Source organism: Pseudorasbora parva, chromosome 8, assembly GCF_024679245.1.
Source record: "Pseudorasbora parva isolate DD20220531a chromosome 8, ASM2467924v1, whole genome shotgun sequence".
Classification (NCBI taxonomy): Eukaryota; Metazoa; Chordata; class Actinopteri; order Cypriniformes; family Gobionidae; genus Pseudorasbora; species Pseudorasbora parva.
Genome location: NC_090179.1, coordinates 16,633,048 through 16,649,119, shown reverse-complemented (window position 1 = coordinate 16,649,119; position 16,072 = coordinate 16,633,048). Strand labels below are relative to the sequence as shown.

The 16,072-nt window shown below is 37.5% G+C and overlaps 1 protein-coding gene across 7 annotated transcripts in view; it reads left to right on the top strand.

The window, feature by feature from the left end:
- Positions 1–16,072, top strand: part of robo2 (roundabout, axon guidance receptor, homolog 2 (Drosophila)) — a 606,500-nt gene that overhangs the window by 515,168 nt on the left and 75,260 nt on the right. For all 7 annotated transcript variants that reach the window (XM_067450218.1, XM_067450216.1, XM_067450219.1 and 4 more), the window contains 3 exons: positions 12,075–12,232; positions 14,277–14,397; positions 14,748–14,886. In XM_067450218.1, coding sequence (XP_067306319.1) covers positions 12,075–12,232; positions 14,277–14,397; positions 14,748–14,886 — 418 coding nt within the window. The remainder of the gene's footprint in view (positions 1–12,074; positions 12,233–14,276; positions 14,398–14,747; positions 14,887–16,072) is intronic.

Here is a 16,072-nt window from a genome sequence, read left to right as displayed (position 1 = left end):
AACACTAATCACATAAGATGTGATAAAATAGCATGGAAAATATCTCACGTTTGCCTAAATGACAAAGCTCCGATTAACAGTTTTATGTCAATTCTGGCCAAGAATCGCTCACTTAGACCGTAATTTTCAGACTGTTATTTAACGTGTGTGTGTGTGTGTGTGTGTGTGTGTGTGTGTGTGTGTGTGTGTGTGTGTGTGTGTGTGTGTGTGTGTGTGTGTGTGTGTGTGTGTGTGTGTGTGTGTACTTGTGTGTGTATTTGTGTCTGTGTATTTGTGTCTGTGTATTTGTGTGTATTTGTGTGTGTATGTGTGTGTGTGTATGTGTGTGTCCTTGTTTATATTACATTGCGGGGACCAAATGTCCCCATAAGGATAGTTAATCCTTAGATTGAGATTGTGGGGACCACCCAGCGGTCCCCACTTTTCAAAAGGCTTATAAATCATACAGGATGAGTTTTTTTAAGGAAGTAAAAATGCAGAATGTTTCCTGTGATGGGTTTGTTTAGGGGCAGGGCAGTGTAGGGGGATAGAAAATGCGGTTTGTACAGTATAAAAACCATTACCTCTATGGAGAGTCCCCACAAAGATAATGAAACAGACAGCGAATTTAAGAGGAGCAGGTGGGGGGACAGTCACTCCTTTTGTACGTTTTGTAACTGCGACTTCATGTGCGACAGCGGAAGATCTTTTAAAGTGACAGTAATCACTTATAATGACAATGTAACAAAAGTAATTGCTCCCTAAATATGCTCTGCTCTTGACTAAATAACTTCAGTACCTTTAATAAGGATTAATCTATATATAATTCATCAGTGCTATCAGTGCAAACTGATAACAATTTATATTATTTCCTACTTGTACTTGTTAAGTTGTTATACAAGTAGGAAGAGCACAGGTAAATATAAAATGTATTATTATTATTATGGTTTTATGTGAGGATTTATTCCCCCCGAACCCATCTATCCCGGATTTTTATACCCAAATGTTGACAGGTATGGCGTTACTTTCGGTTTCTGATTTTATTCAGCAGAAACGCTTTACTCTTAGCAGTGTGAACAAGTGTCACAGCAGCCGCTGAGTGAACGCACAGAGTAACGTCATAACATCATTTTAAACACACTTAAATATATCTAATATGATAAACAGAGCTGCATTACCTCATACTCATGACCAGAAAAGCTGAAATGGCGCCGGCGACTGTGTCTCTTCATAATAAAAGTCCCGCTGCTCGCGAGTCGTGTGTTTGCGTAACAATCGCTCCAGCGGCCTTGCTCAGCTCCTCAACACTCGGTCCTGCTCTGCTTCATACTACAGTAACGTTAATAATCACATCCATGAAGATGATTTCTGCCCGAGTCCTATCCCGATTCTTTTCCACCGGCTGTGAGGTCAAGACCACATGTCCCAAGAGTCCAAACTTGGCATCATCAAACTACGCCTTTGTTTTGAATAGGCGCCCTATAGTGTTGACTGTTGACTGTTCTGCAGCTACTTGTCCATTGTTTTCCATTACTTATTAGGGCTGGTTCACACAGAAAGTGTTTTAGCGGTTTAAATTACAAGCATGCAACATCATAGTACTTTAACAGTTGCTAAAAGTACCAAAAGTACCAATGAATTACGTAAGTGGTACATTGTGTTTGTGTTTTTCATGCAGGTAGGATATTCATTCTGTTGATCAGGATCAGTGTATTCAGTATATCAGTCTTTCATGTGTTGAGAAATACATTTTCTTAGTTCAAATTCCTAAAATATTGAGTCATGGCTTAATGACCATGGGAAAGTATTTGTAGTTGAATAGATCATAGGCATTTTCTTTTTCTTTAGAATAATGTGCACTGATGAATTCACTATATTAATAGGAATGTGTATTAAGAATAGTGTCAGTTTTTCATTGAGCCGTCAGGTACAAATGTCTGCTGTGTAATGGAGTTTGTGTAGAGTATAGCCCGCTCTATTTGCATGACAATATAAGTGGTCGTACCGCCAGGCACACACATTTTGGCACTGTAGGGGGGCCGTTTCACAGCTAAACTCTGAATCGGACCATTCTGTCAGATCTGACTGATGGTTCTCCCTAAAACATGTTTTGGAACAAGATGCACTGCTCCCTATAAAAGGCAGCATCGCTCTGAAAGCGTCAGAAGATCCGTTCCCACTGCATTGCGGCAGCCAGCCAATTACAGCCCAGACAAACACAATTACTTCACGCAGCCTGTGATGCAATTAACAACAAGAGCGTCATACAAACGACTCGGTGTCATGGAAAGGCTCATATGTGTCTTTGTGTCATCATGCATGTTTATCTGTATGTGGTTGAAGTGTAGAGAAAGCAGGCCGAAACTCTTTAAGGATTTTGAAAAACAGTTGCAGACAGAAAGATGCATCTGTTAAGAAAGCACCAGGTGTGTTTTGGTGTGCAGGTGTGTGAGTGAGGTTGTGCAGGTTTACATAAGCTGTTCTGACACCTTTGTTGGACGTGATACAAAAACAAGAGGTGCTACTCTATCACTGGAATAATGATCTTCTGTTCTCCATCTCTCTCTCTCTCTCTCTCTCTCTCTCTCTCTCTCTCTCTCTCTCTCTCTCTCTCTCTCTCTCTCTCTCTCTCTCTCTCTCTCTCTCTCTCTCTCTCTCTCTCTCTCTCTCTCTCTCTCTCTCTCTCTCTCTCTCTCTCTCTCTCTCTCTCTCTCTCTCTGCGTGTGTTTGTGTGTTTGATGAGCTGTGTCTAATGTTAAAAAGATGCTGAGTTTGCAAACGAACCAGTGCATTTATTTCAAGTGTTTAGCTGTAAAGGGTTAGTCTGTTTTCTTTCTCTCTTTTAGTTTGGGTCATTAAAGCTGAAGGTCCATTAATCTCGTCCTCTGATGCAACGCACACATGCGACTCAACCACAAACTGCAGATAGATGCTCAGAATGTTCACATATCTGACTGACGTTTTTTTTCAAGCACACACGCACACCAGTTTCTTTCCATCCGGCTGTAAAGGTCATCAGCATATCTAGTGTAATTTTCACTCTTCCTCTCCTGTTAAGATCCATAAAACCATCAATAAATCATTTTTAACGTCAGTGTGAGAGCTGAGAGCTGACTAAGATTTAACACCAGACCCCTGTTAGCTCTCTCTCTCTCTCTCTCTCTCTCTCTCTCTCTCTCTCTCTCTCTCTCTCTCTTCTGGTTACTCACACATTATCTCCCTTACACACACACACACACTAGCCAACGCAAAGGTTATTTTATTAATATGTATATGGATGTGGATGTGGCAGTCTTGAAGGAAAAGTGAGTATAGATAGATAGATAGATAGATAGATAGATAGATAGATAGATAGATAGATAGATAGATAGATAGATAGATAGATAGATAGATAGATAGATAGATAGATAGATAGATAGATAGATAGATAGATAGATAGATAGATAGATAGATAGATAGATAGATAGAGGACAAATGAACAACAGACAGACAGAAGGATAGATAGATGTGTATTGTCAGAAGCACACACTCTCTCACACACACATTTACACTCACTCAGAGTCTCAGCGCTGAGACATTAATGCCGCGTCTCCAGCAGAGAGTTTAATTAAACGAGGGACACAGTTGATATGAGACACCTTTTCACAAACCACCATCCAGTTCAATTAACTGCAACAAAGCATTAAAGTAGAAGACTGCAATCAGCGCAAACGACACAGATTCCCTTTCAGACGCGCATGTTGCACATAAGTGAAACCGTTTGCCTGATCGACGCTCTATTGAATGCCAGCATAAGGCCTCCTCGCAGAGCTCCGCCGTGGGGCTCAAGTTACCTTTCTGAGGTCAGCCTGCAATGTCCAGTTCATGCACCAGAACCAGTTTTTAGCACTAAATGACTATGTAGCACTCAACTGCTTTTACTGTATTGCAATGTTGTTTTTGTGTGTGTGGAGGTGTTTTCACAATGCAGCTGGCTTCTGTCACACCCAGCAGAGTTTGCGTCACTTTGCATCATTTCCACATGAATGAATCCCACCAAAACACATTGTATGAAAACAATCCAAACATATAATAAAGCTAATAGGCCATATTTTATTCTTATGCTATATCCTTCATCTGTCTGTAACATTCTTGCAACTGTTCCTTTAGGGATGGAGGAAGCTTTGAAAGAGAGAGAGATTGATTTCAGCCCAGTTCCAGTCTAAACCCCACTCATCTCTGCTAAAACCACGCAGCCAAAGGGAAAATCCAAAAGGCAGCCATGCTAAAATTATCCCTGACCCACAAAGAAATGTATATTTATAAATATGAATATAAAATGGCCACAGCTGATTCTGCGAAAGAGTTCCCCAAGGGCACCCATGACGTTTTCACATCTTGACAAACTAATTAAAGAGCAGGAGAAAGGATGGAGCAGAGGGAGATCTCAGGAAAGCCATCTTCTCAGCATCTTGAAAATAGACCAAACGGAAAGTTCACCACCTTCATCAAGCGATGGAGATCTTTGATATCTGTGGAATTAGGAGCAGCCTTCATTTTATTAATCTTTCTCTCTTTTCCGCTCGCTCTCTCCTTTGGAAGTCTGTGTGAGTGTGAGCCGTGTAGAAATAGTAGATGAGCTTGGGAGGAGAGAGGGTTTGGCTTTTGATCAGGCGTTCGCTGCAGCAGGTTTCTCACCGCGCCGCCGAAGCTTCAAAACTCAGCAGTTGTTCATTACGGTGGATCAGACACACAGTACGGCTGCTGGAACTTTCTTTGGAACATGTGGGTGGCTTTTGAAGTGGCTGACGCTCTGCGGCGTGTGTGTGTCATGCTGTTCCTTGCTGGAAAACCAGCTTAGATTAGTATGAGTTTCCATGTTGGTCCAAGCTGGTTTATGCTGATTAGTGCTGGTCTAGCTAGCATTACTCACCAGTAAAGCATGTCATGATGATTTACTGTTTTTTTTTGTGTGTGTGTGTTCTTCTGTAGAACATAAAAGAGAAGTTTAGCAAAATGTTGACACTTTATTTTAGTATTTATGATTTTCAGTGTTCAGTGTTTCACGGTTATGTACTCATTATATGGCATCAGCAGCTTCAGAATTATTTTACTTTAGATTTATTTCATTTTAGTATTATTATTATTTTTTATTTTTTTTTACATTTAATTTATTATTCTTTATTATTATTATTATTATTATTATTATTATTATTATTATTATTATTATTATTATTATTATTATTATTATTATTATTATTTTATATTACAATTTTTATAACATATTTATTATTATTATTATTATTATTATTATTATTATTATTATTATTTTTATTTATTTATTTATTTATTTATTTATTTATTTATTTATTTATTTATTTCAGTCCATCAGCTTACCATGTTGGGGACCGGGAAAACTGTATGTTTAATCTGTGTAATACCACGGTATCAGCGCCCTCCGCAGCTGGTTAGAGTATAATTTTTACACAGGAAGATGGAGACATTTGGCATCTCTTGCAGACCCAGAAGTGCCTCCTTAAATGATTTTTGGAAGGAAATGTGTCTGTGGTTGCGAAGGGTGTTTAATTACTAAGTCACAGTGAAAATTAACCACCTAGTGTCTGTGTGCATTATGCAAATTCATGCTGTTTTCAGTCACAATTAAGTGATTAGAAAGTTGGCGTTCTGTTTTTTTTGTTGTTTTTTTTTCGATTCTTTCCTCATCCCTCTCTCCTTCTCCCCATCTTCCTCATTTAGTCTTTGCTTTTCAGCAATATCACAGTAATGAAGCTATTACTTTGAGTGAATTTTAATGAGTTTTTAGCTAACATTTTAATGAGCTATACATTACCATAAAGCCCAGGATTAGGCCAAATTGAATTTGGGAAGTGCAGATAGAGGACAGAGGATTGAGCAAGGAGGTTCATTAAGAGTTAATTATATTGTTTGTGATGAGCTTGTGTTCCGGAGCCAAGGGTCCAGTCGGAGGCGTTAGCATGGGGCGGAAGTCATTAGCGGGTTGGCTTGCGGCAATCTTGTTAGCCTAACGTCGGAGGTGCAGCTTTTGAAGGTGAGAGGTGTTTGGTTGCCAGTGCATACACCTCCATTTGACCTTCTGTTGTTGTAAACTTAAGCTAATCACAACTGCTACATTGTAACCCTACACTTTTGCCATGTTTACATGTGTAGCAAACTGAGAACGGAACAGTGTAGTGCCAAACAGTAGTCCAAAGCAGACGAATGAACCAACTCCTTGCGGTGCGTAGATTCAAAAGTTACTCAAAATCAAAAATTGACAAAAGGAGATGCAAGAAGACACACAGATTAAGGGTTTAACCCAAACACATTTGTGCACATTGCACCTTTTGTACTTAATTCGCGGATTCTGGACAGTAAATTAAAGTGAGTGTTTGGCCTGTTTTTTCATGTGCAGATCTTCTTTTGTCATTTTTGTATAGCAACACATGATTTATTTCCTTTTCAGACTGTTTTTCTTATGGTCACCACCAGCGTTGAAGGGAACGCTTTACGTAATTAGATTGCTGTTTTCAAGTATCTAGGGTCCTGTCAACACGAACACGGGCATTTTCAAAACCGCAGCTTTTTCTACGCGGTTTGGATGTTTGTCCACACGCAAACGCAGTATTCGGTTACTGAAACCGGACTTTTTTAAAAACTCCAGCCAGGGTAAAGATTTTTAGAAACACCAGTTGCAGCGTTGTCGTGTAGATGGTGAAAGCGGAGATTTCGGCTTGTGAAGTCGAAGTGTGGGCCATTCTCTCCTTTTTTTAACATCAGATTGTGCGCCGTTATGTCTTTTGTTTACGTGAGTTAAGTCTACGCATCGATGGACGTAGCTTTTAATAACTCTGCTACCAGTGCTTATCATGTATACATATACATGCACAGTTATCTCACTGCATTGCTGAACAGAGGAGCCAGAATGCGGTAATACTAAATAGTAAGGCAATGTGTGAAGCTATTACAGTCCATTTGAACCCTGCCCCTGTGTATATACAGGTACATGTCTCTGAGGCCAAAGCAAAGGAACTAGAAGGGTTTCACCGAGCCCATGGCATTCAGTGCATCGGTGCCCTGTGGAAATTAGGCAGCCAATATTTTTTTTTAATTAGGCAGCGTGTTTTTGTGTTTTCAGGTGGACAGACATTCTTTTAAATCCTTTTTAGTGTTTTTTATAACGAAAGGAAAAAAAACTGGTTGTACCCATGTACGTGTGGACTAGGCCTAGTACTACCATTACATTTGCAACAAAATGACTATGGATAAACATCACATTTGTGTGTCTTTCTTTTTCTTTTCTATTTTTATGAAGTAAGAGTGTTGAACTTTCTTTTTCGTCTGTAATCCAGAATGGCAGCACAACTAAAGGTTTGTTTGAGCTGCGCCCTCTACAGGACAGGTGTGAATTTATTTCCTTCAGCCTGAGGCTTATTCACTTCACTTTTGGTGTGAAAGGGCCTTTACATTTGCCAAAAATATAACTTTTTTGTGATTAATTAAACAAAAAAACAAGGAAGCCCATGCCATGTACGAAAAAAGTAAATTAAAAGTTACATTACTTTCCAAAAAAAAGTAACTGAATGATTTTTTTTTTTTACAGCATTACACCTTTTTAGAGAGTAATGCAATATTTAAACGATTTTAAGTCACTTTGCCCAACACTGGTCACCACAGTTTTACAGATTTTACCTTTTTAAAGATTTTTTTTTATAGGAAAGCTGTGCACTCCGATTACTTATTAATGGGAGAAAGTGCAAAGCCCAATATGGCAAATAAGTCCCGCCTTCTAAATGAGGAGCCAACCGTTGATTAGTAAAGTCATTGTGTCACTGCAGCTACTGTTAGCTCCGGTTGCTATAGAAACAGGCAGTGTTCTGAGACTCACGTTTCGGATTTTGCGTTTTGCACATTATCTTTGTCCAGGCTGAAAAAATCAGTTTTTAGCATGATTTTAGCGTTTAGATGGCACACAGTTGTGGACAATTTGATGTTTCCTCATTAAAAGAGATAGGAGCTGCAATGCATGGCTAAGAGCTGTTTCAAAGATGGCTGCCAAGTGAAATGACTTGGTAATAGTTCACCTAAGAATGAAATTCTATCTATGGAAAGATAAGACAATTTTTCTTAAAAAAAGACTTAATATCTAGGGTAATTTTGCTTTTTAAAGCTACACTGTGTAACTTTTTTAGTTTATGTTTAGCTAAAAAAAAAAACTTATTCAAAAATATATGTGCTCATTAATGTATATTTACTTCTTTCAAGTAATAAAGTATTCTCGTAAGTTTATAATATGCCATTGAAAGTACATACGGGTGAGGGGTTCGAATGCTGGTCACCATGTTGCTCCTCCATCTTGAAAGTACAGTCACCAAAGAGGGACATACCCATAAATTCAAGGTTCGCCTTTCGCGTTTTAACACTCAATGGCACCGTATCGAATGTGAAGCGGGGGATTGCCATGTTAATCTCGGACTAAATCAGCCACCGTAGGAGTTAAAACGAAATCAAAATTGAGAGGAACAGAAACTAATATTCACTGGATGGTCATGTACCTTTACACCGCTAGATGGGGGAAAATATCACACAGTGTCGCTTTAAGTAAATCTATCGTGATTTAAGAATGTTCAGATATTTGTACTGGAAAACCAGACTGAGGAATACAATCATGTTTGCAATGTAAACAATGGATGAACTGTTATATGTGGGTGTGTAAAAAGATAGCAAGACACTTGTCATTGCTCAGATTTGAAACAGAAGTTGATCAGAAGTCCTGTGACGCTTTCCCCATGAGGAAAATCATACAGAATCATGTTTTTTAAAAATATATACTATATATATATATATATATATATATGTGTGTGTAAAAATGCAGAAAGTTTTCTGTGTTGAGTGAGGGTAGGGGTCAGGTTAGGGTTAGGGGATAGAATATACAGTCTACAGTATAAAATGATGATGTATATGGAAAGTCCCCATTAAACATGGAAACCCACTGAGTGTGAGGTTGTGTAGATAGGGTTTCCAGGGGTCACTGGGACTCTAGCTCATAACAGCAATGGTATACCCTGCAAACTAATGGAACAGCTTTCTTGCACATTTTCACATTACTCTTGCATCTCTCTCTCTCTCATACACACACACACACACACACACACACACACACACACACACACACACACACACACACACACACACACAGGCGTGTATACACACACACAGCCAAGGGCAGTGCGGAAGGAAAAAAAAGTGCTATTTCTCTCAAAGTGACAAATTTACACTCTTTCATGCAAGAGCCACATCGACACAACATCAACTGTGGTGAACACTTTTGAGAAGCACTCAAATGAAATGCTATCGTTGCTTATAGCATGCTGGGAAAACACTCATCTGTCCACAATCGTTCTCTTTTTTCAGTCTCTCTCTCTCCCTCTTTCTCGATCAGTGTGTTGTTGTTATAAAGTGCAGTGGAAGTGTGATATTGCTCTAGGCCAGTTCTGTGCTGTAATCCCACTGGGTTCTGACCTTTGCTGGCTCTGATGCAGACACAAGCTACTGTACCAACACAAGTGCATGATGGGTAAACACAAGCGGATTCATATGCAGAAATTACCATAGGCCTATTATCAACTGTGCATAAGGTCTTGCCAATTTATTTATGTTTTATTATTAATCATTTGTATTAATTTATATATGTGTATAAACATGTATTGTATTATTTATTTATTTATCTTAATATTTTAGGCTTACAGAAAACTGTTTATATTATTTAATTATTAATTATTAATTATTTAACACACACACACACACACACACACACACACACACACACACACACACACACACACACACACAAAATAAATTAATTAAAATCCTATTTTTCTCTGGACAAGCAAATGTTTTACTCGGACAAGGGAATGACCAATGTACTTTTCAAAGGACAAACACATAAAAAGTCTTAATGTTGAGCCCTATTTTGTCACAAAGATTTGATTTCTTTTTGTTTCTTTTTCAGAGGTGCCAAACATGTATCAAAAAAAAAAAAAAAAAAAAAAAAAAAAAAACTGATATCAGGTCCTTTAATTGCCTTTGGCATTGACTATATCTGACAACTCCAAACACACTTAAGTACAAAGTAGCATCTGTCCTTGTTTTAATGATCCTCTTGGCTTCCCTCCACTACATCTCCTGTTACACTTCCACCGCAAAACCCTTAACTTTGCTCTGAAAGTTTTGAAATCTCGCCAAAAAAAACTGCAAAGTTGCCAATGCAGCCCCAAAACAGCCCATCCGCCTCTACCAGCCGTCTTCCAGGAGGAAGAGGAGGAGGGTGGCGGAGGAATATTGGGCAGATAAGCCTCTCCTTTAGCCTCCAGCCTGACAGACAGATGCTGCTCTCGCTAGCATGCGGGGGAGGGAGACCAACAATACATAAATATTAATCAGATGGAAGATTGAGAGGCTCATCGCACCCAGAGAGAGAGAGAGACAGAGAAATGTAAGAAAGCTGAAAGTCAAGGCTTTTGGAAGGATGAAAATGTAATTATGCGTATTCAATATCTGTATACGCCCCGAGGCCAGAGAAAGTCATGAAGTTAAGAAATGTAAAACTGCACACACACACAGAAAGTGCGTTGTCTTATTTTACCGCATTATGCATATTTGAACAAGTATGTATTAAACTTCAGCATGTTACTTGCCTTGCACCAGCTGAGTGAAATCTTAAATCGTGCAGTTTCTTGATATTGTGTATTATGTAATGGCAAGATGCTGATTTTCAGATTTTTGCATAGAGAGAAAAAAAAAACATTGACAAAAAAACCTTAGCATTTCCCTAGTAATCGCCTGGCATGCTTTACACACAATAGTACTGTCAACATTGTCATCTGAAAATATATGTAAACTGCAGTTTATTTATTTATTAGCATTTTTCTGTTGATGATTGGACAAAAATGGATTTTTTATTATTATTATTATTATTATTATTATTATTATTATTATTATTATTTAAAATGACATTAAAATACAATATTTAAAAATAAATACATAAATTAATAATAAAAATAATAATAATAATAATAATTATTATTATTATTATTATTATTAGTAGTAGTAGTAGTAGTAGTAGTAGTAGTAGATGAGTAGAGATGTAATGTTAACAATGATAAACAATAATTAATAAAACAATACAAATGTATAAGATAAAAAAATTAGGCACATTCATATCAACTGATGTGTGATCAGAGTTATAGTTTTAATAGCTCTAAACACTGTTTATCCATTGAGATTTCCTAGTCAGTGTGCGCTTTTTATTAATAAATCACTTTAAAGTCATTATCTAATTCATAAATTTGAACTAGACAAGAGCATGGTTCAATATTAACACATGATCATCCTTTTGTCTCTCACAGGTCAGTGCTAGAGTATAATTACCTGCCTTATTTATTAATAAAGCTGTGTTGATGAATGTGAAGATGTGTACAGGTGTGTTTATTAATTCATTGCCTTTATTCTTTGCTGATAATCAGGTGACCTCGTGTATGTTTTTGCTGTCGAGTTTATTGCTACATTAGTCATGGCCAGAGGCGTAGTTGGTGTGATGAAAGGGTGAGCATGGCTGATTAGGTGGCAGAGATCTCCCCGCCCACCCACCGCCTCTGTATGTGCGTTGGTTCCTCTGCTCCTGCATATGGGTGACATAGAGCCGGAGGGTACAATATTTCTTCCCTCTCTCTGTTTATTCTCCTGTCTCGATAGGGAACCCCATTAAGTCCAATTAAGTTCCTTGTAGTCACCCTATCAAATAAAACTCACACACACCCTCCTGCAGACAGATGCCTTCACATACTCCATGATTTACTGCGTCTATTGAACAAAACTTTCAAACAGGTGCCTCTCTGCATCCCTGTTGAACGTGAGCTAACATTTGAACACTGCTGGAGAGTGTTAGCATTTTAAAGGACTTAATGAAATGGCATCTGTTTCAGCAACAAAAGAACATTTATTTGTGCCCCAGGGATTGTAAGCATGACTAAATCTGCAAATGGTTAAAGAATGAGCTAATCTCTCTCTCTCTCTCTCTTTCTTTTTCTCTCTTCCAGTGTTACGTGATGATTTCAGACAGAACCCTACAGACGCGGTGGTGGCCGCTGGAGAGCCGGCCATCTTGGAATGCGTTCCCCCTCGTGGCCACCCAGAACCCACCATCTACTGGAAGAAAGACAAAGTCAGAATCGACGAGAAGGATGACAGGATCAAGGTGAGATCTGGTGAACTAATCATATGTGAATGCTGATGCTCTATTTATTTATTTATTTATTTATTTATTTATTTATTTATTTATTTATTTGTTCGTTCGTTCGTTCGTTCGTTCGTTCGTTCGTTCGTTCGTTCGTTCGTTCGTTCGTTCGTTCGTACGTCCGTCCGTCCATTTATTTATTTATTTATTTATTTATTTATTTATTTATTTATTTATTTGTTTGTTTGTTTGTTTGTTTGTTTGTTTGTTTGTTTGTTTAGTTGTGTGCTTGTTTGTTTGTTTACATGTATACATTTATAGTCACATTCATATTTATTTAATTTTAATAATTTTGAAAAGCCCTATTAAATATGAATAAAAACTAAGAAAAACATCCTTTACATTCAAAATATTATATTATAAATGTTGTTTATTTAGTCACATTTATATGGGTTTTGTTTTTATTTGTTTTTATTGAGATTAGGTTTAGTTTAGTTTAGTTTAGTTTAGTTTAGTTTAGTTTAGTTCAGTTCAGTTCAGTTCAGTTCAGTTCAGTTCAGTTCAGTTCAGTTCAGTTCAGTTCAGTTCAGTTCAGTTTAGTTTAGTTTAGATTAGTTCAGTTCAGTTCAGTTCAGTTCAGTTCAGTTCAGTTCAGTTCAGTTTAGATTAGTTCAGTTCAGTTCAGTTCAGTTCAGTTCAGTTCAGTTCAGTTCAGTTCAGTTCAGTTTAGTTTAGTTTAGTTCAGTTCAGTTCAGTTCAGTTCAGTTCAGTTCAGTTCAGTTCAGTTCAGTTCAGTTCAGTTCAGTTTAGTTTAGTTTAGTTTAGTTTAGTTTAGTTTAGTTTAGTTTAGTTTAGTTTAGTTTGGTTTAGTTTAGTTTAGTTTAGATTTGCATAGAATTGTAAATCTAAAGGAAAAAAAGGTTTGCAGTTTTACTGATTGCTCCACTCAGGATGTTGAACTATGGGCATGTTTATTAAATCTTGTTTGGCACAGCCAGGCATTGTTAGGCGGAGCTATTCCGAATAGCACTCTCACGTTCCCCAGAGAAAACTTTTCATTCTTTCGCAAAGAACACAAAAGTTGTCGCAATCTTTCCCTATGGAACGCAAAAGTTTTACGAGTGAAGGGAAAAGCATTGAAATATATATTTTTTTTCTCCTGAAAAATGATTTTTATGGCCCTTTAGGGGCTCCTTAAAATTGCTATGTATAATATTATATAATCCTATATACAATATATACTTTTTTCTAAACTAAATGACAGTTATTAGGGGAACACTTTATAATAAGGTTTAATTTAACACTAATTAACTACAGAAATTTGTTTCCACCGCAGAATAAAACAATTAAAAAAAGGTTATTGCCACTTTATACCACACAATTACTTCACACGTTACTTCTTTTCTCGCAAGTTGCAAACTTCATGCAAATTATAAAGTCAGAACAGTCAGTCTTTTTTTCCTCAGAATTGGACTTTATAACTTGCAGCTGCAATTTTATATCTCACAATTTTGAGAAAAAGAAGTCAAAATCGTGACAGATAAAAAGTCACAATTACCTGAAACAAGCTTCCATAGCTAACAGCATTAGTTAACATCAATTATCAATGATCAATTCTTCTACAGAATTTATAATTAGTTAATCTCAACATTGCCTGTACATTGTTAAAATCTAAAAATGTGATCTGTTAATATTAGTAAATGCACTGTGAAGTGTAAACTAGAATGAACATGTTTATTAATTAACGTAGCAAGGGTTAAGGCATGCTGGAAAAAAATATTACTGCTTGTTTATTTAAATTAATGCATTAATAAAATATTATTGTAAAGTGTTATCTTTTTTTGCAATAAAGAAAGCCTTATTTGAGGTGTGGATTAGTGGTTATGATCCGGCCTTTAAAGGATCTGTCAATTACAGGTTCAAAATCAGCAAGAAGTGAATCATAAACCACCATTTTGCCCTCGAGCGAGGCACTTCATTTTAGTTAGTGAGTGAGTGAGAGAGTATGCCGAAGTTATCGTATGAGGTGTTGCAGAGACTGTAATGTTCCAGTGCTCTCTTTCAGATCCGTGGAGGGAAGCTGATGATCTCCAACACGAGGAAGAGCGACGCTGGTATGTACATCTGCGTGGGCACCAACATGGTCGGCGAGAGAGACAGCGAAACGGCCCAGGTCACTGTGTTCGGTACGTGCCAATTCTGATCTCTGACGTTTCAAACCGCAAAAAGTCCCATCACACAATCATGAATCATGCTCTGAAAATGTTTAACATCTCAGCTCATATTTAAGGCTTTTGTAAACAAGCAAGTTTAAACGATTCAAATTTTTCCATCATGAGAGAATGTGTCATGTTTAATTCGTCCGTTATGCTTGTGTCTTCCAGTTAGTCATAAAACATGCTGGGACACAGAAGCATATCATACTCTTACACAATAACACAGATCTCTGTGAGAGCTTCTGTTCAATGCTGAGTCACAGCGAGTGAATGAGATCTCAGCGTCCCTTATGTCCTTTTGTCGTCTGTGTGTCTTTCAGAGAGGCCCACGTTCCTTCGACGGCCCATTAACCAGGTGGTTCTGGAGGAGGAGGCGGTGGAGTTTCGCTGTCAGGTGCAGGGAGACCCGCAACCATCCGTCCGCTGGAAAAAAGACGAAATTGACGTCCCCCGCGGGAGGTGAGACGGGACAAGCCGCCGGAGATGTCTGCCAATCTAAAGCATTATTTCAAATGTCTACTTGTATAGCCATCTGTGATGTAGGTGTTGAGCTCCATGCTGAGGCCCATTTTCAGAAACACACAAGCTCTGTCGTGAGGCCCCCTGTAGATAATATAAGCCAGAGCTACGCCATGGGCCTCAGTGGTTGGGCCTTATTCTTTTGCTACATGCTGAGGGCCTGAGGGAAAGACAGGTGAGGCTGCAGGTGGACCGGTGCAGGTGAGGCTCTGGCACAGCACAAGAGAACTTACTCACCCTCAGGCCTCTTCATTCAAACTGTGATAGCGAGATAAAGAGAGGGAGAGAGGACGAGAGCACTTCTGACAAAGATCATCCTTCAGGCGGTACAAAAAAAAGATTTAGTCAAGGACCAGATACATTGTGTCAAAAGCAATAAATCCTGAATCGAATTCATAACAAAAAACAAGATTTAGGAAATGGTTACAAGACTGCGAATTTCCATCTAATTTGTTCACTGGTTAATATTACTCTTTCAAATTTGTGTACTTTGGTGTGTTTTTATTGATGAATTTATTAAATATATGATTTTTGTATTATTATACACTACTATTCAAAGTGTAAAGTATGGTAAATATGGTCAAAGATGGCTGTAAAAATAAATCTGCATTATTTATCCTTTTGATCTATCATGAAAAAAAAAAAAATATATATATATATATATATATATATATATATATATATATATATATATATATATATATATATATATATATATATATATATGATAATCACAAAAATTGAACCTTTTATTGAAGCTAAAGAATGGAAAATTGGGGCAAAATTACATTGTGATGTTTTTCTCCAAAACACGAAGGCCACAATTATTGAATTATTTATGAGTAAAATATCGCTGAAGTATATTTCCAGTAATATTTCCATTTTTAGCACACCAGGGTGACTAGGAACATGAAATTGTCCAGCTATGCCTTCTTGTTTCACAGGAGTGTAAATAGGAGGAAACACAAAGCCAAATTCCCTTAATCATTCATCACAATGAATAAATCCATGTATAGATATACATAGAATATAGTTCTGATGTGCAGCAAAAGACTTTTGAGCTTCACAAAAGAGAAAGTGGATTTAAGAAAATATATCAAACACACAAATCCCCATTTCCACCATC